At 39.3% G+C, this 25,118-nt stretch overlaps 1 protein-coding gene across 1 annotated transcript in view; it reads right to left on the bottom strand.

The window, feature by feature from the left end:
* Window positions 1-25,017, bottom strand: part of dchs2 (dachsous cadherin-related 2) — a 37,793-nt gene extending 12,776 nt beyond the window's left edge. The window contains exons 1-12 of the mRNA XM_004066020.4: window positions 22,231-25,017; window positions 16,404-16,595; window positions 16,071-16,302; window positions 14,877-15,113; window positions 9,347-10,372; window positions 9,092-9,279; window positions 7,185-7,284; window positions 6,931-7,091; window positions 6,018-6,855; window positions 5,308-5,547; window positions 1,230-1,364; window positions 63-272 (exon numbers count right to left, since the gene is read on the bottom strand). Of these exons, the coding sequence (XP_004066068.2) occupies window positions 63-272; window positions 1,230-1,364; window positions 5,308-5,547; window positions 6,018-6,855; window positions 6,931-7,091; window positions 7,185-7,284; window positions 9,092-9,279; window positions 9,347-10,372; window positions 14,877-15,113; window positions 16,071-16,302; window positions 16,404-16,595; window positions 22,231-23,940 (5,269 nt within the window). The 5' untranslated portion in view covers window positions 23,941-25,017. The remainder of the gene's footprint in view (window positions 1-62; window positions 273-1,229; window positions 1,365-5,307; window positions 5,548-6,017; window positions 6,856-6,930; window positions 7,092-7,184; window positions 7,285-9,091; window positions 9,280-9,346; window positions 10,373-14,876; window positions 15,114-16,070; window positions 16,303-16,403; window positions 16,596-22,230) is intronic.
* Between the last annotated feature and the right edge of the window lie 101 nt (window positions 25,018-25,118).

Below are 25,118 nucleotides of genomic sequence, written 5' to 3'. Positions count from 1 at the left end.
TGTGTAGGATTCTAAAAAAATATATCCAGAGACCCAAATCTGCAGCAACAGGAATTCCCTACCTAATAGGGAGTAGTAGATGGTGCTGTTTTCTTCCTGGTCTGGGTCAAAGGCCTGAGCTGTGTGGATGACCCCAGGAAGAAGGTTTTCTGGCAGGCGGATGGTGAAGGAGGACTGCATGAAGACTGGAGGGTTGTCGTTATCATCCAGGACAGAGCACAGAACTGTGGCTGTACCCGAAAGTGGCCGCAAGCCGCTGTCCCGAGCCTGAACTGCAGATGGGAATTTGAAAAACAAACAAACAAACAAATCAGACATTTTTAGCAGAAAAGGAGACTATGCTCCTGGAATATGTGAGGAATGAAAAACTGCTGGGCCTATTTACACTGACGTTGAATTTAATATGCAAAACCACCAAGAAAACTACTCTAAAACAAAATGAGATTAATAAACTGATAAACTGTCAACATCAGCATCCATTTTTCATCCATTTTCAACTTTCATTCTGAATCCATCTGTGTCAAATCAGTTGCCACATATTTCAGTGTTTCCAAGAAGCCCTCTGTGATTCTAGCAGTACTTTAGCATGCCCGGGCTTTCCTGTCATTACTTTTTATTATTGGATTTAATTGTTCGTCATACTGGTGACTGCACAAATATTGTGATAAACCATCTGAAAGCATTTTTAATCACTACCCACTGCTGGCGAGGCTGCGTGTAATTACTGTGTGTAAGCAAACACAACAGCAGAGCGAGGAGGGTGCGGGAGGCAGAGGTTGGATAACACAGTTTAGGCCTTTAAACTTCACATAAATCAATCTGCTGAATAATTCTGGCCTCCTGCAGAAGCAGACGTTAAAGTCTTTATGACTTTGGCTATGAAGCAGGAAAAGAGCATTTGCAGAATGGGAAACAGAGCGATGTGGGGTAGTGAAGAAAGTTTGTGCTTGAGAATGCAGATGACTATAATCAAAGTTCAAATCCACAAAACCTCCAGCTGATAGATTCAGTCTTTTCAAACCATATTGATGAGAGATGCCAAAAATTTAGGTCTGTCATGATTTCTTTTACAGACATTCCACTTGCTTGCCTCCCAAAGGCAAATGATTATTCAATTAAATCTTCTAAGGCCTCCTAACATCCCATAATGAAATCCAGTTCACAGCCCCTTGAGACTGAAATGCAACAGGATGATTTTTGAAGTCTTTATATTGTGCGAGGGGCTTTACCTCTAAGCATGAAGTGTGAATGCTGTTCTCTGTCCAGGCGGGAGTTGGTGGTGATCACACCTGAGTACGGGTTGATGCTGAACAGCTCATAGCCAGGACCGGGCAGCAGACTGTACCACACCACAGCGTTTTCCTCTGGAGGGGGACACACACGACTGGTATCAACACACAAGTAACTCTCTAATGCAAGTCATTTTTCTACTGTTATGATTAATAAATAGATAAAACCTCTTTGAACATTAAAAAAAATGGTCTCATAAGAGAACTGTCCAGGGTTTACCCCATCCCAGTGACCCTGAATGGGACTAGAGTTCATTTTTTGCTATCACGGGGGGATTTGAAACTTTCAAATTTGAACGATCAAATTAGAAAAATCACATGTTCCCTTTAAGACTTAACCTTATGTTGTTGTTGTTGTTTTTTTTTTTACAATAAATGATTAGTTGAGAGCAGCATTTGTTTGAAAGCTCATGCGAACCTGAAGACCAAACAACTGAAGTCTGCTTTGCCTTTTAAATAATTGTCTTGAACTAGTTTTATTTTGTAAAACTTGGCTTCTTTCAGCGGTGAGGGATGCAGATGGACTGTCCAGCCCATGAAAAGTTTTGATCTGTTCTAAATACAGGCGATTTTGCTCCCAAATGAGCATCTTTTTTAACTGTGTGACATTAGCCCACTCATGGCTTTTCCTAAAAGTGCAGTGTGAAAACTGTCCCAAACTAGATGCAGGTGTGAAACCGTTTTTTGGCACTTAGAGGCTTTTCAAAGGCTGTCTGCTGGCCTGTAGTAATGGGAAAACTGCTTTCCACAGATGCCTCATGACCATGTGACTGCGCTAAGTTTTTATAAGCATAAAAAGCTCTGCACAAACACAAGACCTTCAGAAAAATAAGTGCTGCAAAACCTGATGTGTTAAATCTGATGCAGACTAAAAACATGGCTTCCACCGCAGAAAGGCCGCTAACACTCAACTTTCGAAAGAACGAGACAGCTGGATGAAAAGAACGATGAAGTCCGTATACAATAGTGAAGGGTGGAAGCCTGGTCACTGCTGCATTGTTGCAAACTGATTTACAGGTTTAAGCTACCAGTGCATGCGAAGAAAAATGACTTGTGAGCATCTCAGTCACAAGTCTGCACTGCGTTACTCAGGACATGTGGTGGAGATTACCTCTGGCTGTCAGCAACTGCACCTATTAAATAACCTCAGCTTATTGGACATTGATAGGAGCAGGTTTTGCATCATTCTCTTTTCATTCTCAGAGCCAAAAAAATGATAAAAGTGTTGAAAAACAATGCATCAACTAAAATATTCTATTAAAATTGACTCAAGTTTTTTTTATTAATGGTTGTTCTTTTTTGGCGCTCTGTCCAGAACGTGTCTTTCACTGTGCAAACCAATTTTTACTGTTAAAATAATTTTTTTTTCATATAATGAAAAAAATAATCTTTTTGGTCTGTTATGCTCTACGTTTATTAAAAGCTCTGTCACAATAAATGGAATCAATCGCATAAAAACCTCTTTCTTCCTCCGGCTGAGGTCTTTTAAAGGAAATCACTGAGGTATTCTTTATAATGTACGATACAAAAGTGACCAGCCCGAGGTGGTGATCACATTTCACCATAAAACGGACCAGTAAAATTAAAACTATGAGTCATCTTGTGATGAGAACACAGGACGTGTATTTGTGTGCAGAGTCGCGTGATTCAGCAGAATCCGGGATGTGCTGAGTAACATAAAGGTTTTTGTCACCCTGCTCATTTGTCTGTGTCACTCTAAAAGTATGAAAGCTGGATCCACAGGAGACACAAAAAATGGTCATCTGTGGTGGAAAGCAGAAAAAAGGACATTGAAATAAGACTTTGGGGAGGGCGGGCTGAGCCGCAAGACCAGGCAATAGATGAAAACACTGCTCTTATTGGCACAGATGGCTTGGATTATGGCAATCATCCTGAGTGAGGACTGTTCACCTCTCCCAGAGGAGTAGTGTGCTTGCTGTTCTTGGACAATTCCCACTAACAAGAATGTTGGTTCTCCTGCAGACCGTTCTGCCACGTTCCCCTCCACTTCAATTACTTCGGAAAGGTCTCACAGGTACTTTATTGCACGATGAAATAGAAATTTCTGAGCCTCAACGCATAAAAATAATCAGCTATTAAGTGTTGATTTATGAGTTGAGGTCAGAGGGAGAGTCCAACTGACCTAAGAGCAGATGATTTCAGTTAGAATTGCAACAAACTGGTGAACATGTGAACAACAATTACACTTTATTTGAATTACATTAAATTGCAGTTTTTCTGGTTACGTTTTTGTAACAAAGTCTGTCTGTGGAATTGAGAGCAGTTGATGGTACGAGTCAGGATTCAGGAAAGCAGGCGAGTGCTGCCATCTAGAGTTTTGAAGACTAACTGCAGCTGAGGAGGATTTTTCTGGCTGAACCAAATCACCAGCCACCCAAACAAACAATCTGGAGTTTAAAAGAAGTTCTTCTTACATGCAATATGAAAGGCCAAAGCATATTAAAATTAAGACTAATGAGTAACACTGTTGCTAAAAGTAAGTTGATGCTATTAAGGAGAAGCATTTATTTAAATAAAAAGAGCTTCTTACATGGCATCAGATCAAATTGAATAATAAATAATAACTAGGTTGCATCTTATTTCTTTGGTGTTTACTCTGGTAAAGACTCAAGTCTGGGCTAAAAACTACAATTGAGATAATACATTAAAAAACAATCTTGTCCTGCTTTTTTAACTTTATTTTTAAATGTATCATTTGGGAAAAAGCTGTTCAAAAAAGCATTGAACATTAGATTCTAAATCATGTTTTTTCATCTATTTTTAAGCCTTGTCTTGCTACTATTTTATCAACTGTGTTTCCTCTTCTATTCCTTGTCTTTTGGCACCACACATAAATTACCCCGAGGCTTCCTTCAACTGCTATTTCCTTTCCAGGCTGGTTTGCCATCATGACTTCCTTGGTATTTACTAGAAAAATACCCTTTAAGAATATGTGTGTGTTATTGCTGAGAGTAAGTTTGGCACATATATGTTTTGATTGAGCCACTGTATAGATGTCCCAATATTATGTTGGAGCATTTTATTTGCCCACTTTTATGAATCTGTGCAAAGTTATATCAGGTTTATTTAGCTCATTAAGAGCCACCAGTTAGATCTGCAACCTAACATTTTGTGGTGAGACGGCCATGGTGTCCTCTTGTACAACCTAAAGGTGAAAATAGTTGGTGCAAATGAAGGTAAACTTTGTTGACAGAATAAAAATCAGCTATCATATGATGTTCTGAATATTCAAGCTTTTTTTTGGGGTTGGATTTAGAAACACACTCAGATAAAAATGGTGTTTTTGATGTTTTTGACTTTTGTGGCATTTTTCTCATGATGGAGAAAAAAAGATTAAACTCAAAATAGCCTTTTCGAGTATTTATTTATTAAATTTATGGGGAATTAAGATCAGATGAAAATATGCCATTGGAAAAAGAGCTTATTTGCGACGTAGGTGCTACAGTCGGCAACCCACAAGCTCTCTGCTCGTTCCATTCTGATGCATTCACTGGCGACTAGATCCATGTTCGTCTTGTTTTCCTCGTCTGAGGTGGCATCTGGCTGGATAGCTCTGTTACTGCTCACCATTTTTGTTACACCAGTAATGTTAGGTTAGGGTTGTGAGAAGCTGTAAGCTAGCAGCCAAGAGTGTAAACGGATGGACGAAGGGAAGTGGGGGCGGGCTTACTCTGTTGCAAAAGTCCTACCCACAACTCAGAGGTGTATTTCTAAGGAACTACTGCTGCTCTGCAGCAACTATGTCCAAGAAAATCACACAAAAATGTATTGATTTTGGCTAAAAACGGCATAATTATACTTAAAAGAAAAACCTGGAACGCTGCTACAATAGATCAAAAGATGATCAGAGTAAAAATTTAAAAACCAAAATTGTGTTTTTATTCTGTTTTCAGAGTTTGTCTATGAGTTAAAACCATACAAACCAAACTTCATATGATCACCTCAGTTTAAAAAAAAGATAAACGGATAAAAAGGAAAACTAGGTCTTAAACATTACCTGAGTCTATGTCAGTTGCAGACACCCTAACCACTGGCTCTCCAGCGTCTCTGTTCTCTGCCACACTGGCCTCATAGATGATCTCACTGAAGACCGGCGCCTGATCGTTCACGTCCCCCACCTTCACCGTCAGAGTCTGAGTGGAGGAGAGCTGGGGGGCGCCGTGGTCAACAGCACGGACAGTTATACGGTGGACTTGCTGAGTCTCATAGTCCAGAGGAGAGGACAAAAACAGGAGACCTTAAAGACGAAAAATACAAACAAAAGGTCCAAACTTAGAAGATGCAGAGTTTTTCAAGAGAAAGAGGCAATCTCATTGAGTAAAAATTGTTACAGTAAAATTACCAAAATAAAATCTGTTATTTAAAGAAAACGCAACTTTTCATCCTCACAACGTACTGTATATAAATATATAAATATATCAATAATAAACCTTTGGTAAGGTGAATGTTAAGATGTCTCCGCCATGCAAAACAGGTTAAAAAAAATTCATTAATGAAAAAAATTATTGCAAATAAATAAAGAATTTAAAGGTTTCATTTAATTTTTGTCACTATTCACTAAATCTAACTTAATCTCAATGACTTCTGTTTTTCAAAGAATGACAATTGTGAGAATTAATTTGTTTTTAATACAATGAAAATTCGAAAAGAAAGAAATTTGTATGCTTTTTTATTGTTCGTGTAAATAAAACAAATACAAGTGGTTACCTGTTCTCTCCTCCAGCGAGAAGACACCCTTGCTGTTTCCAGCGATAAGGGAGAAAGTGGTAACCCCATTTGCCCCCAAGTCCCCATCTATAGCCAGGAAATGATGCAGGAGACTCCCCACCTCTGCATCCTCCATCACCTGGACTGTGTCGCCTGACACAAACACTGGCCGGTTATCGTTTACGTCTAGCAGAAAGAGCTGAGCCGTCACCGACGCCTGTTTCCTCTCCTCCTTGCTGATGGCCTGGTCTGTTGCAGTTACAGTGAACACAAAAGAGGGTACACTCTCGCGGTCCAGTGGTGCTGCGACAGTCAGGCAACCTGTGCGTGGGTCAATGTCAAAGGGGAAATGGGATGGAGACTCGCTGATGTCAGAGGTAAGACTGTAACGGAGGGCACCATTTGGAAAAGTCCCATCTGCATCTCTGGCATGAAAGGCAAATGCCAGTGACCCAACTGCGGCGTCTTCGCGTAGACCAAAAATCACCAGCTCCTCCAAGAACCAAGGCGTGTGATCATTGACGTCTTCCACCGTGACACTGACAGCAACAGACACGTTCACCCCAGCAGCAGGGCCCACATCCTCAGCGCGAACCAGCAAGAAGAACTGAGACGTGGACTCGTAGTCCAGTGGCTGGTTAACGTAGAGGTCACCAGAGGTGCCATCAATGCCAAAGTAAAGGCTCCCATCCCCTTCGGCGATGGAGTAATGAAACCTGCCTTCACTCCCCACACTCACAGAGCCAATAACAGCCCCAGGCTTGGTGTCCTCACGCACAAAGAAATGCCTCAAAGCCTGGTGGCTGGAGATGCCGAACGCTTTCTCAGATCCATAGACCTGTGGAAGAAAACCATGCAACACTTGTAGTTACAACAGGAAACTAAAATTATTTCCACCACAAGTAGTTCTTACCTGCACATGAAGCACTGCAGTATTTTCCTGTGGAGAAACTCCACCGTCCTTTGCTGTTACTTTCAGAATGTAATGCTGTTTGGTATTTTGGGTGAAAAGCTGAGTCATTCTAATCTCTCCGCTTTCACTGTCCACCTCAAAGTGTCCGACCGCATCCCCTTCTAAACCGAAAGACAGAAAACAGCAGAGTTACCATCTCTGTTCGTCAGGTAAAAACAAAGGCTCCAACTGAAAAACACACATTTAGAGCTCACCTGTCATCAGAGAATAAGTAACTGTTCCATTCTCTCCTGCATCCAAGTCTGTTGCAAACATGTTTGTCACCACAGATCCTGCAGGGGCATCTGCCTGCATCTGCCAAACAGAGAGGAGGGAGATGAAATGCTCATCACACATAACCAGTGTTGAGTAAACCTCACAAGCCTGGATGGAGAGCTCCTTTGACCACATGTTGTCTTGCTTCTTTAGATTAATGTACATGTTTGGTCAGTAGTTGAACTACTCAGATGACTCAAAAAGATTAAAGCGAAAATTAAAACTAAAAAAATAAATTATTTCTCAACATTTGAAAAAATAAAATCCTATGAAACACTAAGAGAACAAATGAATGACTGAAATGTGTTTGGAAATGAAAGCCAATAACCACTACAGACCCAGGTTTGCTCAATAATTTCTATTGGGCAAAAAAATCAACTATTGAGAAAGATGATAACTTTAACCCTTGTGCTATCTTAGATGACCCCACCCTTACTTTGGCATGTTCTCCCTACCATGACAAAGATGGATAAAGGTGGAAAGATTTCATATAATCCATGGACACCAGTGAGGTTCACAAATCATTGAAGAAAAAAGGTTCAGCGCACTGTCTAGTGGGTCTAGATGACCCAACTCCCAATGTTAAAGTGCCTAGGATAGCACAAGGGTTAAAAAAAGATTGAAGAAAGTTTTTACATTTGGAATATAAAAAGAACTGCCTTGCCTGCTTGGAGATAAAAAAAAAAGGAACATTTAAGGTAGTTTGACATTTTTCTGCCTATATAAAAATAAACAGTATATTTAGAAAAACCAACAAAGCTTATTTACGGGAAGTTAAGCTGCTTAAAGTGAACAGCAAACAAGTTGTTATAAAAAAAACTATAACGGAGCAAACATACAGTACAGACCAATAGTTTGGCCGACCCTCTCATTCAAATGAATGGGACAGTGTGTCCAAACTTTTGGTCTGTACTGTAACATACAATGTTGTTGGCAGAAAAAAGTAGGGTGTACTTCAAGGCAATTATCACTTCTCTCCAAGTTCCCACTTTCCATTGACATATTTTTAAATATGTTTTTTGCGTTTTTCATGAACTCTGAAATTGTTATTTTTTGTTAGTTGTTATGATTTCTTCAAACTTTTGTTTGTATATTTTTAGAAGTTTGGGTTTTTGATTGGCAGGTGGATGGTCTAATGGGTGAAACCAACTTTTATTTATTTCCATGTGTATAACAAATATTTTTTAAGGAATACATTTTTTATCCATGATATAGGAAGGTTGCTCATTGTAACCAGACTTAGAAAGAGGGTACATTGAACAAGTAATTTTTATGTTTTTATAGATTTTTGTAATTTGAATACTTTTATTTTTTATTACTATTTAATTACTTAATAAAACGTAGCTTTAGCTCTCATCAACAAAAATAAAGCTTTGTTTCCATGTTATTTTCAACCACTGCATCAAATAAAATTTAACAATAAAGTAATTTTTTTGGAGTTATTCTGTTTTTCACATCAGTTCATGGTGTTAAATTATGGAACTCATTGGTATTACATTTAAACATGCACAAACAAAACATTCAAGGATAAAATTTTTGATAGATACACTACAATGATGGATAACAATTTAGATTAACTCAAACTGTGAATTGGGGATCAGTTTTGGAAGGGGTCATTGTTTTGGAAAGAATTACTTTTAATTTATTTATCTTTATTATTATTTTTTGTCTGTTGCCATCTTGTGTTAATACGCTGATCAAGGAGGTGCATGTACAATAAGATGTTCTTTTTCTGTCTAACTTCTACTGTTCATAGAAAATAGCTTCTTTTATTTTGGAACGTCTTGTATGAACAATAAAAAAAATAGAGAAAAAATATAAATATTCTTTTGAACATTTCACTCACGTGGATACTCAGCTCTTTGCTAGCAGGAATGTGTCTAAACTGTGGACTGTTGTCGTTGATGTCTGTGATCAGGATGTGAACGGTTGCCGTGGCGTTTAAACGAGGGTGTCCCTGGTCAGTCACCATCACCTTCAGGGTGTGCTGGCCGTGTCGCTCCCGATCCAACGCCACCCAGTTGATGATCTCACCTGGAGGAGAGATCATCACAAAGTCAGACTGACAATCGCAGCGGAGGGGTCTATGCTGATGGGTCACCTGTTCTAGCGTTGATGCGGAAGAATTTCCCGTCCGACAGAAGGATGTAGGACAGCTGGCTGTTTTTCCCAGAGTCCTTATCAACAGCCTCAACTGTTCCGACGAGACCCTGAGGTGAGGACCCCTCTGACACAGTGAAGTAGTAAACCTCTCTACCAAACACAGGTGCGTTGTCATTGATGTCCAACACATGAACGATCACTGTTGCTGTTGCTGTGGTGTTTTCCAGAGAGGCATCCGTGGACGTGGCCAACACTTGAAAACGAAACCTTGACTCAGCCTCAAAATCTAGACTGTTGGAAAGGTACAGCCACCCAGTCTTTGGGTGAACACGAAACGGAGCGGGAGGGAACCCTGGCTCTGTTTCTAAAGAGTAAGTCAGGTCTGTGTTGGATGTGCGAGCTCCCCAGGTTTGGTGCGCTCTCACCTGGATGACTCGAGAGTCTTTGCGGTATGCCTCACCTATCTCTACCTGATAAACAAGAGTCTCAAATGCCAGGTTGTCCTCTGCGGCTTTTTGGTCCACATCAACCAAAAGTGTCAGTATGGAGCTGAGTGATGGATCTCCTTCATCCTCAGCTACAATTTCCAGCCCATAGCTTGACTGATGCCCCCCTTGTAAGCTCTGGTTGAGGGTGACAGTTCCAAGGTTGCGCTCGATGGCAAACAGCCCACCTGTATGCTTTAGGTAATACCGCACCCTTCCATTGGCACCACTGTCGTGATCGTGAGCATGAGCGATGAAGAGCACTGTCCCCGGCAGAGTCCCCTGGGACACTGTGATGGAGTCGCTGCTTTTGGGGAAGACGGGGGCGTTGTCATTTATGTCTGCTATAGAGATGTTGACTTGAGCTGTACTGTAGACCTCAGAGGTCTCTGTGTAGCACTGAAGAACCAGCAGGACGTACGGCTGACTCTCATGGTCCAGGGGCTTGATACTGCTGATCGCACCAGATTTCGGATGAATGGAGAACCATTTGTGTGGATCCCCAGACGAGATTCGGTAGGAAACAGATTTTGTTGACTCTGTGAAAAAAACAAAACACAATAACTTAATTTTTAAGGTTAATTGGACTTTATTCTGGCTGTTATAGAGCAGACAGGCTGCTGTTGTACTTAATATATGCAGCAAACTCATGTGACCAATGAAAGCACAAGAATAAGTGGTTACCTTTGCCTGTTCTTTAAAATATATTTGCAAATATAGATTGTGCTCAATTTCCTTAAAGATGGGTTTAAAATTTTAAATTTATTGGGATCAAAAGGTTTTATTGATGCATCAAATATAACAATTGAGAGAAAAAAGATATTTAGTCACATGATGTAAATTTAAAACGTTGTTGTTATTGAAAAGTTTCACCTTTTTCAGTCAAAATCGAGTTAAAGTTAAATTCAATTTCAGTTACGTTAATTAAAAAAGCATTTATCTACAACAGTAAAAACCCTGAACAATATGAAACACGTGACATGATAACATGGAAATTCACAGCTAAATCTATAACTTTTGAATCCTAGCCTATATTCACAATCTTAGTAAAGCATCTGAAACAATATAATTTTAAATATCAGTAAAAAATATTTTTGTATAATTTTTAAGGTAATTGATGTGACAAACAACCCTTTCAAAAAGTAAATAATAAGCCTCTTATTTTTAAATCTATTTTTGTTTCACAACAATTTAAGTGTTGAAGTGTTAAATTAAAGTGTTAAATTATAAGTGTTTCTAAATTTTTAATAGTTATGCAGGAAATCTTTTTTAATTTTTCCACTCCTTGATTCACAAACAGTGATGAGTATGATCATAATAACCAGCCTTATTTATTGTACTTATAACCTTTTTTTAGTTGCAATACGTATTGTTTTACTATTTGGTCCCCACAGTTTGACGTAATATAATACAGGGATGTATCATTGAACAAAGTAGCAATTATAAATTTTCTTTATTTTCTTCTGGAACTTTCTCTTTAATATGTTCAACAAGATGTTTACAGGTTATTTTTTGTCAACAATGACCTCAAAAAATAATGTACTCCAAACCCTTTTAATTAAAAATTTACTTAGCTTAATATCAACAATTATTTCATTTAAAGTCCCACTCCGATCAACTTTTGAGCTATTTTAGAAGAAATTATGAAAGGAAGAGGAGCACTGAGTTGTGGGCGGGACAGTTGGAGTAGACTAGAGCAACACCACCCCTCCTTACTGTTGCTGAGAGCTCTTTGTTTATGCGCTATAACGCTAGCTTACACCTCCTCACCCACCCAACCCCCAACCTAACATAACAAAAATGGCGTACAACATCGGAGGTATCCAGCTGTACAGTTTTAAGCCAGATGCCAGCTCAGACGAGGAAAACGTACATGGATCTGGTCGCCTACAAGTGAATGCATCAGAATGGAGAGGAGCAGGTTTCTTTAACGCCACAACTACAAGCTTTTTCAAACTGAATTTTTTCCTTTTGCTCTTGATTCACACAATGTGAATGAAGAAATACTCAGAAATGCAATTTTTGAGCCTGATTTTCTTAATATATGCTCTCTGTCATCGGAAAAATGCTACAATATTTTTAAAAACACAATTTTAACCAGAATGGGTCTCTCTCCAAATAGCCAAAACTTTTCGTTTTACATAAAATTGCCCCATTAAATAATTGTGTATATTAATATATGTTGTATATATTGTATATATTTATTAATGTTGTTTATTGAAAGGTTGAAGGCTTTGGATAGACTGTTGAAAATAAATGTATACTTAATCAAATCATGTTGAATCATTTTCGAGTCAAAGTCAAATGGTGCTTTGGGAGTCTTACCGAACCCTTATCACTACAGAGCAAGGAAAGAGTTCAGGGGTTGTCGTGTTTTGCGTAAACCTGTTTGGACATTTGGGTGCTTGTTATCCATGACAGCATCTGCATTCAAGCTTTTTTTTTAATCTTCTCTGTGTTTGTTTCTTTCCTGTCCTCTCTAACCCCAGTTAGTCACAGCAGATGGTTGCCCTTATTGAGCCTGATCCCACTGCATGTTTCCAACTTTACATCCATTTAGAGAGTTTTTCTTTCCCACAGTTGTTCAGGTGAATAAGTGGGATTTCACAAAAATGTCTTCAATGTGACAAACTGGTCACTCACGGGATGTAGGCCACTATTAAACTATGCTTAGCAAACTGTGGCCACATTAGAATGAGCAGGATCAAAATAAATAATATTAATACATTGAATTAGGGAATTAGACAATATTGATTGCCACATTTCTTTTCTTGGTTGATTGTTCTTCTTGTTTTCTCAGGTCTATTTGCACAAAAATATGCTGTGTTCAAGTGACCTAAAACACTCAGTGGAGATGGTTGCTCATTGGGCAGTCAGTGTGAACTTGAAGTAATTACAGCACAGTTAGGAAAATCCCATAAGTACCCTCCAAGTGTTTGTTTCTCTTCTAAAAAACCCAAGCAGAGAGCTTAAGGATGTCCAATCTATGTTGCTTTGACTTTAAGCTCAAGTGTTAATCTCTTAATGGATTAAAGAGCCTTAAATGCCTGTCTACAGTGGAGAGGAAGTTTAGCAGTTAAAGGGACTTCATAATGTAACCAGACAATAATGAGGAGATGATCCTGAAAAGTTGGAATGATGTTTCATATACATAAATATGGATGATCTGAGCAGATAAACTCAGTTCAAAACAGATAAAAAGTCATGCATTTATTGTGTGAGAAGTCCACATGTATTTTTTTAACTAAATGTTCATTTTTAAAATGTATTAAAACATGCATCAAATGTAACTACACTGCTGTCTATATGACTCTCATTGATCAATAGTTTAAATGGTTGAGATACAAAATACAAAGGGTACAGCACTGATGAGCATCAGAACATTTTTGAGGGACAAAGGGGCAAAATTCATTAGGCTGATACTGGACTGTACCCTGGCTTCCCCCAACAGTTGCAGAGTTGTGACCCCGAGGGGATTACGCCGGTCTGGAAGATGGTTGGATGGATAAGACTTTTAATAAATTAAGAAAATAAAGTAATGCAAGTATAATTCAGTGGGATTACAATTAGCAGTGTGTCAATAAATCTGAGTTTTGCAAATAGCTCAACTATAAAATGATTATTTTTTTTAGATAAAAATCTTGCTAAATTGTTATATATTTACATTAAATATGGTCAAAAGCTCCCTCCACCACCACCCTTACTGAAAACAACCTCATTTTAAATTTCTTCAAAAGAAAAACTGAGTACATTTAGTAATATGCAAAAGAAGTGTATTTTTGGCCTTTTTTGTTGTCTATAGAAATTTAGATTAAGCAGCAGTTTATTTTTCCTGGACAGAAAGATGCGGGAAAGGAAAGGGGTGTTTGATCTGTGTCTATGGATGCGATATGCTGTTTGTTTTTCAGACATCCTTGCTACACATACTGGTCATCACCTGAATCCTGATGGTTCCATCAGTGATAACTAGCAGGGGCAGATGTAGACAGAAAGAGAACAGGACAGACTGGGACTGCTTTTGTTTGTTTGTGCTATGTTCTGAGGTTGGGCATCTACAAAAGCAACAAAAAAAAACACAAAGCTGGATTTGCTACAGGCTGCTTTTTATCTAAATGTTTTACCGTATACCTATAACAGTCAGGGTGGATACCATCTGCATTCACAACAAACAGTGTAAGCCTGATTTTGAGCATTGTGAAAGTTTGCTGTGGGGAGCAACTGGCATTAGTCTAATATTATTCTTTACTAGCTTTAGACAAGCAAAAATAATTTGGGAATCCATGTAACAGTAGCTGCAGTTTATGACCCATTACAGCATCAGAATACCAATTTAACATAGTTTTAGCATAAAAATGTTTAGTTTGACCAAACAGAATAGAGCTGGTCTTAACGTGGGTGTTGCATCACCTGAAAGTGCTTGGGTTTGACAGGCACAGAGGTGAAAACTTTAAAATGATTGCTGTATAATATATCCTCATTACTACCAGCAATGCAAATTTGTCCTCCTTAGAGGACAATTCTAAACCTGAATATCCCCCAACCACTGCATACTACTGAACAAACTCCTTTTGCTATCTACAGAGGACATGTATGGTGGATTCTGGTCTTTTAGTAGTAGATCTTAAAAATTTTGACTGTACCATTTTGTTTTCTGGTAGTCAGGAGGATATGCAAGCTTTTAAAAGCAAATTACAATAAAATGCAGAATAATCTATTCTGACAAGAAAGATGCAACAAAATGTCCATCCATCTATTTTTTATACCACTGGTTTCCATAACGGGTCATTAGGGTCATCTTAGCCACTGTTGGGCTACGGTCCGCATAGTTTATCAGAAAAATACAACAGCCAAAAGTTTGTCCTATAAACATTACTCATGTGATTCTTTTTCCAGCGGCTATGTGCACTATTCCTTTTCTTTTATTTAATACATATTCTGCTTCTGCTTTGATTGGCCAAATCTATCAGGATGCTAACACAAACCATTCCCTTCACTTCTCTCCAACACTCCTCACTATGAGGATTTGGGAATGTTCACACTTACGCGTCGGGACAACAGCCTGCACCTTCCCCACATATGTCCCGAGTGCCGCATCTTCGGGAATTGTGAAAGTGTAGCGGGATTTCTGGAACACAGCAGGAATCTGAGCACTCTGCAGGATGTTGATGGTGACCTCTGCAGGTCTGGCAGAAGCCAGACCCTCCCCATCCTGGGCTGTTATGAAAAGCTTCACACTTGCTGCACCCAGGTGGATCAGGGAGGAGTTCAGGAAGAGCATCCCTGAAGAAAGCAGATTGAGTTGGATCTGCTTGAAATTAATGCAGTAAAATAATACAATCAGAAAAAGGTTTTCTTTTATTCAACTTCATTATATTATTATATTAGGATATTTGTCTTTATGTTAGTATGTTTATGTTTACTGCCCCTTTGTGGCCACAGAGTTAGGCAGTAGCGTGAAGGGTCTTATGGGTCCTTGGCCAAGACCCTTTATACTACTGCCTAACTATGTAGCCACAAGGGGGGCGAAGTCTGGATCTCCCTGTGCCAGTCCACAGCCCAGATAAAATACAGGGTTGTATCAGGAAGAGCATCCAGCATAAAAATCTCTGCCAAAGCAAATGTGTGACTCAGTAAAAGCTGATTAAGCTGTGGCGACCTGAAGGGATATGCCAAAAAGGTGAACATGTTTATTCTTAGTCAAGTTGTGGATTGTCAATATCTAAAATCTGGAATGATTAAACAAGATAAACGTGAAAAAAAAATCTTTCTTAAAAATAGGAATAATATAAAAACAATACTACAATAATAGGTGTGCTAATGTGCAAACACATTTTGACCAACCTCATGTGATGACAGATAAAGGAATTAAAGATCTTCCTTTAAAATTCAATAAAATCTCTACTAGTTTGTATTTATTTAAAAAAAAAGGTCAGAATATTAACCCATTCATTCGTTTTAATTTTCATATTTATGCTTATATCTTCCCCTTGTCCCTTGGAGCCTAAATCAGTGGATTTTCTCCTTAAACCATGCTGAGCGGTGACATAAACAATCATATCATGGGGGTTTACACAAGTCAACAAGCTACTTACACGCTCACACAATGTCTTAATCCAATCACACAGTCGTCTTACATCCCAACAAATGGGCTATGTGGTAAAAACTAAAGAAAACAGTCCTACCCAGCTGTAAGAAACCCGACATGATACAGACAAACAAAAGTCCTGGTGTCCTTACCTGTTTGTGTGTCCAGCATAAACAAGCTGGACATGTCTTTGGGTATAATACTATAGCTGATGTATCCAAACCTGCCCGTGTCTTGATCAGTCGCTATAACGCTGAGGATTTCGGTGCCAGGTGGGGCGTGGTTGCTGACACTAACAGTGTACTCTTCTGGGTTAAACACCGGAGCGTTATCGTTCAGGTCTTCTATTTCAATATGCACATAGGTTTGGGCACTCTGACCTCCCTAAAGAAGCAAAAATATATATTTTTCAATTGATCAGAACTGGATTGAGAAGAATCAGGTTTTGCCTTATTATTTGGTGATCTTAGAAAGATGTCACTCACTGGATCTTCAGCTTTGATCAGGATGTCATAAACACTCGGACCTACATCTCTGTCAATGTCCTGAGAAACACACAGCTCTCCTGTGTGGGGCTGGACTTGGAAGAGGGGGTGCCTGTCCGCATTGTCAAAGCCATCGGACAGAGAGTAGAGCAGCACACTAAACTCAGGAGTGTCTGCATCCGTGGCAACAACCTAAAACAAAGACACAGTAAAGTCAGAAAACCCCAAAATAACAACCACCTCTTTATCACCTGCACATGTTCCCCTCCTTCAATAGTCAGTTTAGCAGTTTAATACTGGTAGAAGTGTTAGTTTAGTCTTGCAAATTTGTTATTGATGCAACTCATTTTAAGGAGGTATGCATTAATATATACGTATTCTTCACAAATGTTGCCCCAATTTATAGAAAACAAAGATCTTTTTTTAAGCACTTTATGATTTACTGTATACATTTATTACCTAAATGTAAATAATCTATCAAATTCAAGTTACTTTACTTTTTCTGCTAATCCATTCAATTTAATTTAATCCATCCATTTTCTTAACTGGCTATATCCCTTTTGGGGTCACAAGGTTGCTGGAGCCTGTCCAGGCTACTGCTGGGCGAAGGCGGGGTACACCCTGCACAGGTCGCCACTCTGTTGCATTCCTTAAAGTGTCCCCATTCGTAGTCAACCTATGAATGTATTTAAACATGAAACATACTTTTAACTCTCAAAAGCAGTCATTCCTCCTGTACCCAAGTTCTTTGTGCCTTCAGCTGAACCCAACTCAATCACAATCCCTTCTTTTTCTGATTCCCTCAGCAAATATGAATCAACATCGTGTGACTACAACTGTAATTAAGAGTTGTGCCATAATTCGGCAGCTGTGACTGCAGCTTCTCCTGTTTGATGCTACTGTAAATCATAAACCAGTCTCACTCTGTCAGATAAAGGTCAACACAATAAAGGCATAAAAACGTCCTCCCAGGCAATAGAAGACTTAAGCCTCAAAGAACAAACAGGGGAAAACCGCCTGCTCTTTATTCTCCTGTGACAAGGATGTGTTTGAGTCAGTCTTTGCAGTTTACTTATAAAGAGTTATATCACTGCGGCATCAATGAACTTTTACCGCAGTAAGCCACAGAGACGAGGATAAAGGTCTGAATGGATGTGTGCTGTGACACACCCATCATGTCCAAATCAACCTTTAAGACATTGCAACATAAAAATGACACCAAAAAGGATTTATCATCAATGTTAAAGACCCACTCTGGCAATTTTGGTGTTTTTACCATGTTCTTTTAGCATTTTTTTTATGATGGAGAACATATAAAGAGAAAATTACGCTTAAATTTGTATTTCTGAGTTTTTTAGTATTCAAATCACTGGGAATCAGTAGCAGATGAAAAAAATGCAGTTTGAAAAAATAGCTTATTTGTGACATAGAAAATGCACTTGGCAGGCCACAAGCTCCCTGCTCTGCTCCGTTTCAATGTATCCACTTGCAGACAAATGGATCCATTTACGTCTTTGTTTTTCTCGTCTAAGTTGGAATGTGGGTCAAAACTGTACGGCTAGATAGCTTCAATATTACACGCTCTTTATGGTGCACCGGTAATGTTAGGTTGGAGATGTGAGGGCCTGTAAGCTAGTGGGAAAGAGTGTAAAGAAAGAGCACTCAGTAAAAAAGGAGGGGGGGTGATCCAGGTCCACAACTCAGAGGTGAACTTTTAATGAACTACTCTCGCTCTGCAGAAATTATGTCCTGGAAAATAACAGTTTTATTTTTTTATTTTTGCTAAAAACGGTGTAATCATCATTAAAAGGTCACTGGGAACACTTTGAAAATAGTTTAAAAAATCATTAAGAGTGGGACTTTAAGTATTTTCGCCTGATGTAATTACACGCCTGATGTAAAATAACTATCAAGTTGTGAGTCTACAGGGCCGTATCATCAGCCTTTAATGTCACTAACTTTTAAAGAACATTATGCTTGAATTAAGGCTTCTCATGTGAGAGTTTGAGACTGCCACAGAGTGGCACCAGGCGCCATGTCTGTCATTCAGAACTGAAGTGAGAAGAGCTCGAGTTTGTGTTTACAAGGAACACTGACGCCTTTGTGCAAAGACTCTGCGGGAAACTTTTGTCTGATGACATGGCAAACAGATGCAATGTGATTCAGAGTGGTGGAACATCTGCAGTTGTGCAGGGTTTTTTTTTCTTGTAAAAGTCTAAATATGAAACTTGGAGGAGTGGTTTAATGCTTTGTCTCTTTAAATTGAGACAAAAAAAAAGCAATCAGTCCTGTCTGATGACTAGACACATTAGCTATCAGATTTATACTGGAATTTGTACAAAGAATTTGAAAAGGTTGTGGCCAGTTTAGATGTATAATATTCTCTATAAAACCAAACAAAATTGGAGTTTGTACTTATAAGAGTCAACTCCTCACTCCTATCCAGGCACTTGCACTCACAGGGTCCTGCTTGAGCACCTGTCCTTTTTGCCTCATAATTAAAAAGTGCTTGGGTGCCCTCTTTTTTTTTTATGTATTAACATTAGTACATTTATGTTGGAGATACAAGAAAAAAAAACGTGGCAACAAACACCCCCGGTATTCTGTTGAAAACATTTTCTTGTAACAGGGGGGTTCACATCTGCCGCTTATGTCAGAGAGGGTTAGGGACAGCTGAGGACAGCGAGAGAAGCTGCTGCCCCACAGAGAACTGGAGACGACAGCGAAGCAACTTAAATCTGAAAGTTCTGGTCCAACTAGTCACCAAATATGGTTAATATTTTGGAAAGAAAAACGCTCTAGATTAGTCAAGGACTTTTTTTTAGTTTTGCTAGACGTCTGAGGGAAATTGGGAACTAAGTTCAAAATAAAACTCCGGGGGAATTTTCAAAATAAATGAACAGTATTTATGGTGAGTTCATAGCTTCCTCACTACAGGTCTGACACTATTGACCTGACATAATAACCAGACACTTCTACTCCCTGAAGACAATTAACAGAAATGAAGACAGCTGTGGATGATTAACAGGAGTGACTGATAGAGGACAGAACATGATCAAAAACACCATTGAAAAACTGAACTACACCCCCAGATCCTCACAGCAACAGTATGATATCATTAAATATTGTTAATCATTTCAGCATTCAGGGGATAAAAGTTGTAGCATGTCTGTGTTTAAAATATTACCATCTGAATTAAATTTGATTCATGTTGATTATGCCTGCAGCGTTTTGTGCCAGCAGAAATAACCTCCAGTGTTTCATTGCTTTGATGTCTTCCAAGTCTATGATAAAGTGAACAAACTCATGTTGACAATAATTTGTTTACATAAAAGAAATGGCAATTATATCACTTTCAAATACGGTAGCCGAGTAGTTATCTATTAGTAGTTTATTTTAAAATTTTACACAATTTCCATGTTGTTTAACCCTTGTGCTATCTTAGATGACCCCACCCTTGCATTGACGTGTTCTCTCTACCATGACAAAGGTGGATAAAAGTGGAAAGATTTCATGTAATCCATGGACACCAGTGAAGATCACAAATCATTGAATAAAAAAGGTTCAGCGCACTGTCTAGTGGGTCTAGATGACCCAACTCCCAATGTTCAAGTGCCTAGGATAGCACAAGGGTTACAGGACAAAAGAATTTGTTTTTGATCTCCATTTCTGACTTTGAGCCCCTGCCCCTCTAAAACCATGTGTAGGTCCCAGCTCCTGCTTATGAGAAATGCCAGGTTTTCTAGGTACCAAACAAAATCTACATTTGTTTTTGACTGTAGTAGTCCAACTTGATCCAGATTATCCCAGTAAGGCCAAAGGTCTTACTTACATTAATAAAAATGATTAAACCGAAAAACTTTGGATGCAATCCTGGTATTGTGCATGGAATTCGGCATCTGGGAATTTCTAAGGAATGACATATTTAAATAAAGAGTCTAAATTTAAATTAAAGTGTATAATTTGCCAAACATTTGGACGACATCTATAAATACAGTCTCTCCTGAGAGGTTGTGCTCAGTTAAATGACTGCTGCAGGACCTCTCAAATCCACTGCAGTTTTAACCGAAAACATAATAATTAGGGAAATACATAATCTGCTTAACTTGTGATAATATGAGTTGGCAATACTGATAACAGTAGAGTAAAGGGAAATAGCAAATACTGAAAAAGTGCAGGGCAATCCTTGGTAGATTATGGAGGTATAGGTACCAAATTGTGGGGAAACAGTTATTTCTTTCCCTTTATTCTGAAAAATGTATCTGATTTTTGACCATTTTCGGGGTTAGTCAGATGATGGCAGCATTAAAGCGTAACTCTGTAAAGCCCACTCCATCAAAGAATTGACAGCAAACTCAAATTTTTTAGAATCAAAATGTTTGTCTCTGATGAAATCCATGCAAAAAAAAAAAGAAAAGAAAAACAACTTGCCAATGCTGTATTATTCCTTATTGATATATAAATAGTATCAATTATGATCTGTTGGGTGATTTGGTCACAACAATTTTAGTTCCACACATTTTTAACATGGTGTAACTATAAAGAATAAATTATGATACATTTACCATCCTTTTTTTTTATGGAGCCGGGGGTATTTAAAAAAAAAAAAGAATAACAACGGAGGAGTTTTCTTGTGATAGAATTTGGAAAATTAAGTAAAACGTTTCACACCAAAACTTTTTTTGAGATCCCTCAACTTCACCTATCTCTTTACGGGAACTTCTACTCCATCTGCTCCCCAACTAAAGGTTCACGTGACGGACACTGCTGTTGGAAAACTCTGCTTCTCTACTTTGAGAAATCAAAACAAAGCTGTCCGAAGACTGTTGCAGCAGAAGCTCAGAATGGAACCCCTAACCACAAAATTCTGGACTCAATTTCATGGACAAATTTGTTGGGAAAAGGTTTGGCTTCTGCCAAACAAATATTTTGTAAACAACAAAGTGAAAGAGGTTACATTCAAGATCATATGTTTCATCCAACAAATCAGTATATGCAAAGGTTAAAAAAGGAAATTTCTAAAAACTCCTGTTTTCAATTTGAGGAAACGTTGATACATTTTTTGGAGGCTTGCACGTACACTGCAATAATTTAGGACAGAATAATACATCTGCTAAACACTCAAATTCATCCACATTTTTCTTTACGATTAGAAAATTCTTATTTGGTTTAATTATTTTTAACAATAAACTTTCGTCTAAATTTTATTTGATAAATCTCCTGATTTTGTTAACCAAGTATTATTTTCATAAAAATTGAATTTAGCAATAAAGCTCCCAATTCTTTTCATTTAAATTAGACTTTATTTACAATCCATTTCCCCCAGTACAAACAAAAAAGCAATTAAAACATGTAATTTTGCTCAGCTTTATAGCTTTACATAATTTTATTTTTGTGCATGTATCCCCCATGGCTTTTACTTTGAGGAATTGATAAACAGTGTATTATTCTTTGTTATTTACTGTATGTTATCTGTGTTTTCCATTAAAAAAAAAGTGTTTTTTGAGATTTCAGGGAAGCAGCCATTTTGAAATGAGCCGAAAAAGCCCTTCTACTGCCCCTAGTGGAATGATGATGATCTACAGGGCAGAAAACAGGAGATACCAAATAGTGACTTTTTAAGGGAAGTTTTTATAAAACTTATGAGAAAGAGGTCTCAGAAATGTCTGTATATGATATGAATGGTTTTATAGGATTAATGCTTTTAACAGTCATTTATTGACGTTGATTTCGCGAAGAAATTATTAGCCTTTGATACTAAGGGGCTTTTTCTTCTCTGCTCTAACGCAACCAAGTTTTTTAGTTTTTTATCATTGTCCTGACATACTTGTAAAAAGCAGCTTCCGACGTCGCTGTGCTCTGGTATGGACACGCTGTACAGCTGCTGCTGGAACACTGGCTCGTTGTCGTTTACGTCCTCCAGCGTCACAGACACTGTGGCTGTAGATGAAAGAGTCGGCTCTCCTCCATCTGCTGCCACCACCAGGAACCACAGCTCCTCCTGTGACTCCCTGTCGAGGGCTGCCGCCGTGGTAACCAAGCCAGACTGCGGGTCAATGCGGATCAGGCCGTCCTGGTTGGTCTTCAGGATGGAGAATCTCACATCTGCGTTGGGCCCTTCGTCTGCATCTCGAGCTGTCATCTGTATGACGGAACTCCCCAGAGGAAGATCTTCTGCAACGCTGATCGTGTATACCTCTTTCTCGAAGACAGGGAGGCAGTCGTTTGCATCCAGCACCTTCAGAAGAAGTACCATCTCACTGCTAAGCGGAGGACTTCCAGAATCTGTTGCTTTCACCCTCAACTCGTACAGGTCCTCCTCCTCCCTGTCGAGCTCAGAGTGAACACACAACGCATAAAGAAAATCATCTGTTTGCTTCAGGGTGAACTTCCCATCCCCTCCTTCAAGCGTGACAGAGATCTTCTCCTCCTCAAGGTCTGGGTCTGACAGTGAAATCCGGGCGACATAGTCTCCAACTGATGCTGCCTCAGATACCAGAGCTTCTCCCGTCTCACTGAGAAACAGCACCGTGATAGTGGGACTGTTATCGTTAATGTTGAGCACCTTGACACCCACAAAGGTGCTGCTGTACTCGGGTTGAGCGCCGTTGTCTCGTGCCCTGATGATCAACTCATGAAAGGGTTGAGTCTCGAAATCAAGCTTCTGGTTGAGATAAACCACCCCCGTGGTTTCATTGATTGAAAAAACGTGATTCAGGTCACTCTGTCGCCTGTTGATCTCATAAGTCACTCTACCGTTGTCTCCCAGGTCGGGGTCAGTGGCGTGGATCTGGCACACAAAGGACCCGACGGGGGCATCTTCATGGATTGAGGTGTGGTATTCAGTCTGGTTGAACACAGGGGGGTTGTCGTTTTCGTCCAGCACACGTATTTTCAACTGCAGCCTTCCCGTTCTGGCTGGAATCCCACCATCAAAGCCCTCAATGGTCAAGGAGAAAACGTCCTGAGTTTCTCTGTCAAGTTTTTTACTGAGGATGAGGTCTAGATTGAGGGGCGGCTTTGATGAGCTCCAGTAATCCAGAAAGAAATAATCTGTCAGGTTACCCTCTATGATCCTGTACCCCTGAGTTCCAAAAAGCCCCTCATCCTGGTCCTCTGCACCTTCAAGATGGAAGCGGCTCCCTGTTGGGCTCAGCTCTGACACCTCCAGCTCCACCTCCCCAGATGGAAACACTGGGGAATGATCATTGATATCTTCCACCTCTATTCTCACTCTGATCACCTCCCCCGTGAGAGTGGCTGCCACAAAGTCGTACTTATCTCTGTTCTCTCTGTCCAGGACCACCGCAGTGGAGATGATGCCCGAGTCCGCGTCGATTTCCAAGTCTCTGAACACATACGAGTCTCTGCTCTCTGAGATGAAAAATCCAGTGCTGCGTCTGCTCAGTCCCGCTCCCAGATCTCCGACAATAGTTCTGGCGGGCAGACCCTCTTTGACAGACAGGGTCAGGTTGTATACCTGTCCGCGCGCCTGTGCGCAAAAGAGAGCCAGCAGGAGCGCGCGAAGAAGCTCCATTCCTCCCTGAGACGCGGTTTTCCAGAGGACAAGGCGAGACTACATCTTCCCTGATCTAATTGAATCCACAATCACGTTTTTAAAAACATTTTTCAAAGCGAACCCAGAAATATTTGAGTGCACAGGACAGCGCGCGCTTTCTCTCCATCCATGTTGGAAACTCCAAACAGCCTGTGGCGCAAATCCTCCGCGGTCTACAGGACTCCTCCGCCTGAGCGCGTGCGCTTAACGCTCCTCCTCGCAGACTGCGACTCCCTCGCTGATCTTCTCCATCTGCAGCCCGGGTGGCTTAACATGGAATTAGGGTGCCAGATAATTTCCTTCACAGCCTCGCGCTGGCAGACAGGTGGCCGCGTGCGCTTGACCTGTGGAAGATCACAACTAGCAGGAAACAGGGGGTACAGTAGATGGAAAATCGAATCTAATAAACTTTTAGACTTTTATGCATGAGGAGCTCTATCTACTGGTAAAAAAGGAGAGTTGCAGTTTTTCAAACTTTGATTCTACATCAAAAGTGTTTACTTTTAATTGTGAGATTTTAGCTCAGGATGACGAATAAGGAAAAGGAAAAAGAAAACAATAGTTGTAATTTTTAATTTTTTTAAACTATACTACTTACTGAAGTAAATCTGAGAAGAACTGATACTGTTTTGGTACATTTTATTTATTTACAATTTAAATTTGTATCCTAATATCACTAATATATATATAATTTTGTTTATTATTTTCTAAAGTATAAACCATAATCTTTTACTGATTCCCCTTCTTTAACAACATTTTGGTATGTTCCGTTTTTTAAACTTAAGTTTGAAAAGTTTACTTTTAGGCTTCAAACTACTGTAATTTCATTTTTATTGAATTCAAACTTTAATTAAACAATGCTGTTGGCACAATAGTGTAGAAAAATCCAGAAGATTAATTTGGTTTTATTTGGTGCAGAGTGAAAAACCCTCCAGTAGAACATCTGATAATACAGTCAGGACCTCAGGATTATGCAATCTTTTTGTTCAACCCATGGAATAAAAGCTGAAAGTCTGCACTTCAATGGCATCCGAGTTGTTTTATTTAAAATTCACTCTTTGTAATGTACAGAAACTAAATTAAAAAAATGTGTCTCTGTCCACATATTTATGGTCATGACTGTAGAGGCATAGAATACTCTTGAACTAAAAAGGACA

The sequence above is a fragment of the Oryzias latipes genome, chromosome 1 (assembly GCF_002234675.1).
Source record: "Oryzias latipes chromosome 1, ASM223467v1".
In the NCBI taxonomy this organism is placed as follows: domain Eukaryota; kingdom Metazoa; phylum Chordata; class Actinopteri; order Beloniformes; family Adrianichthyidae; genus Oryzias; species Oryzias latipes.
The sequence above is the reverse complement of the archived record's forward strand: the minus strand, read 5'-3'. Positions and strand labels throughout refer to the sequence as shown.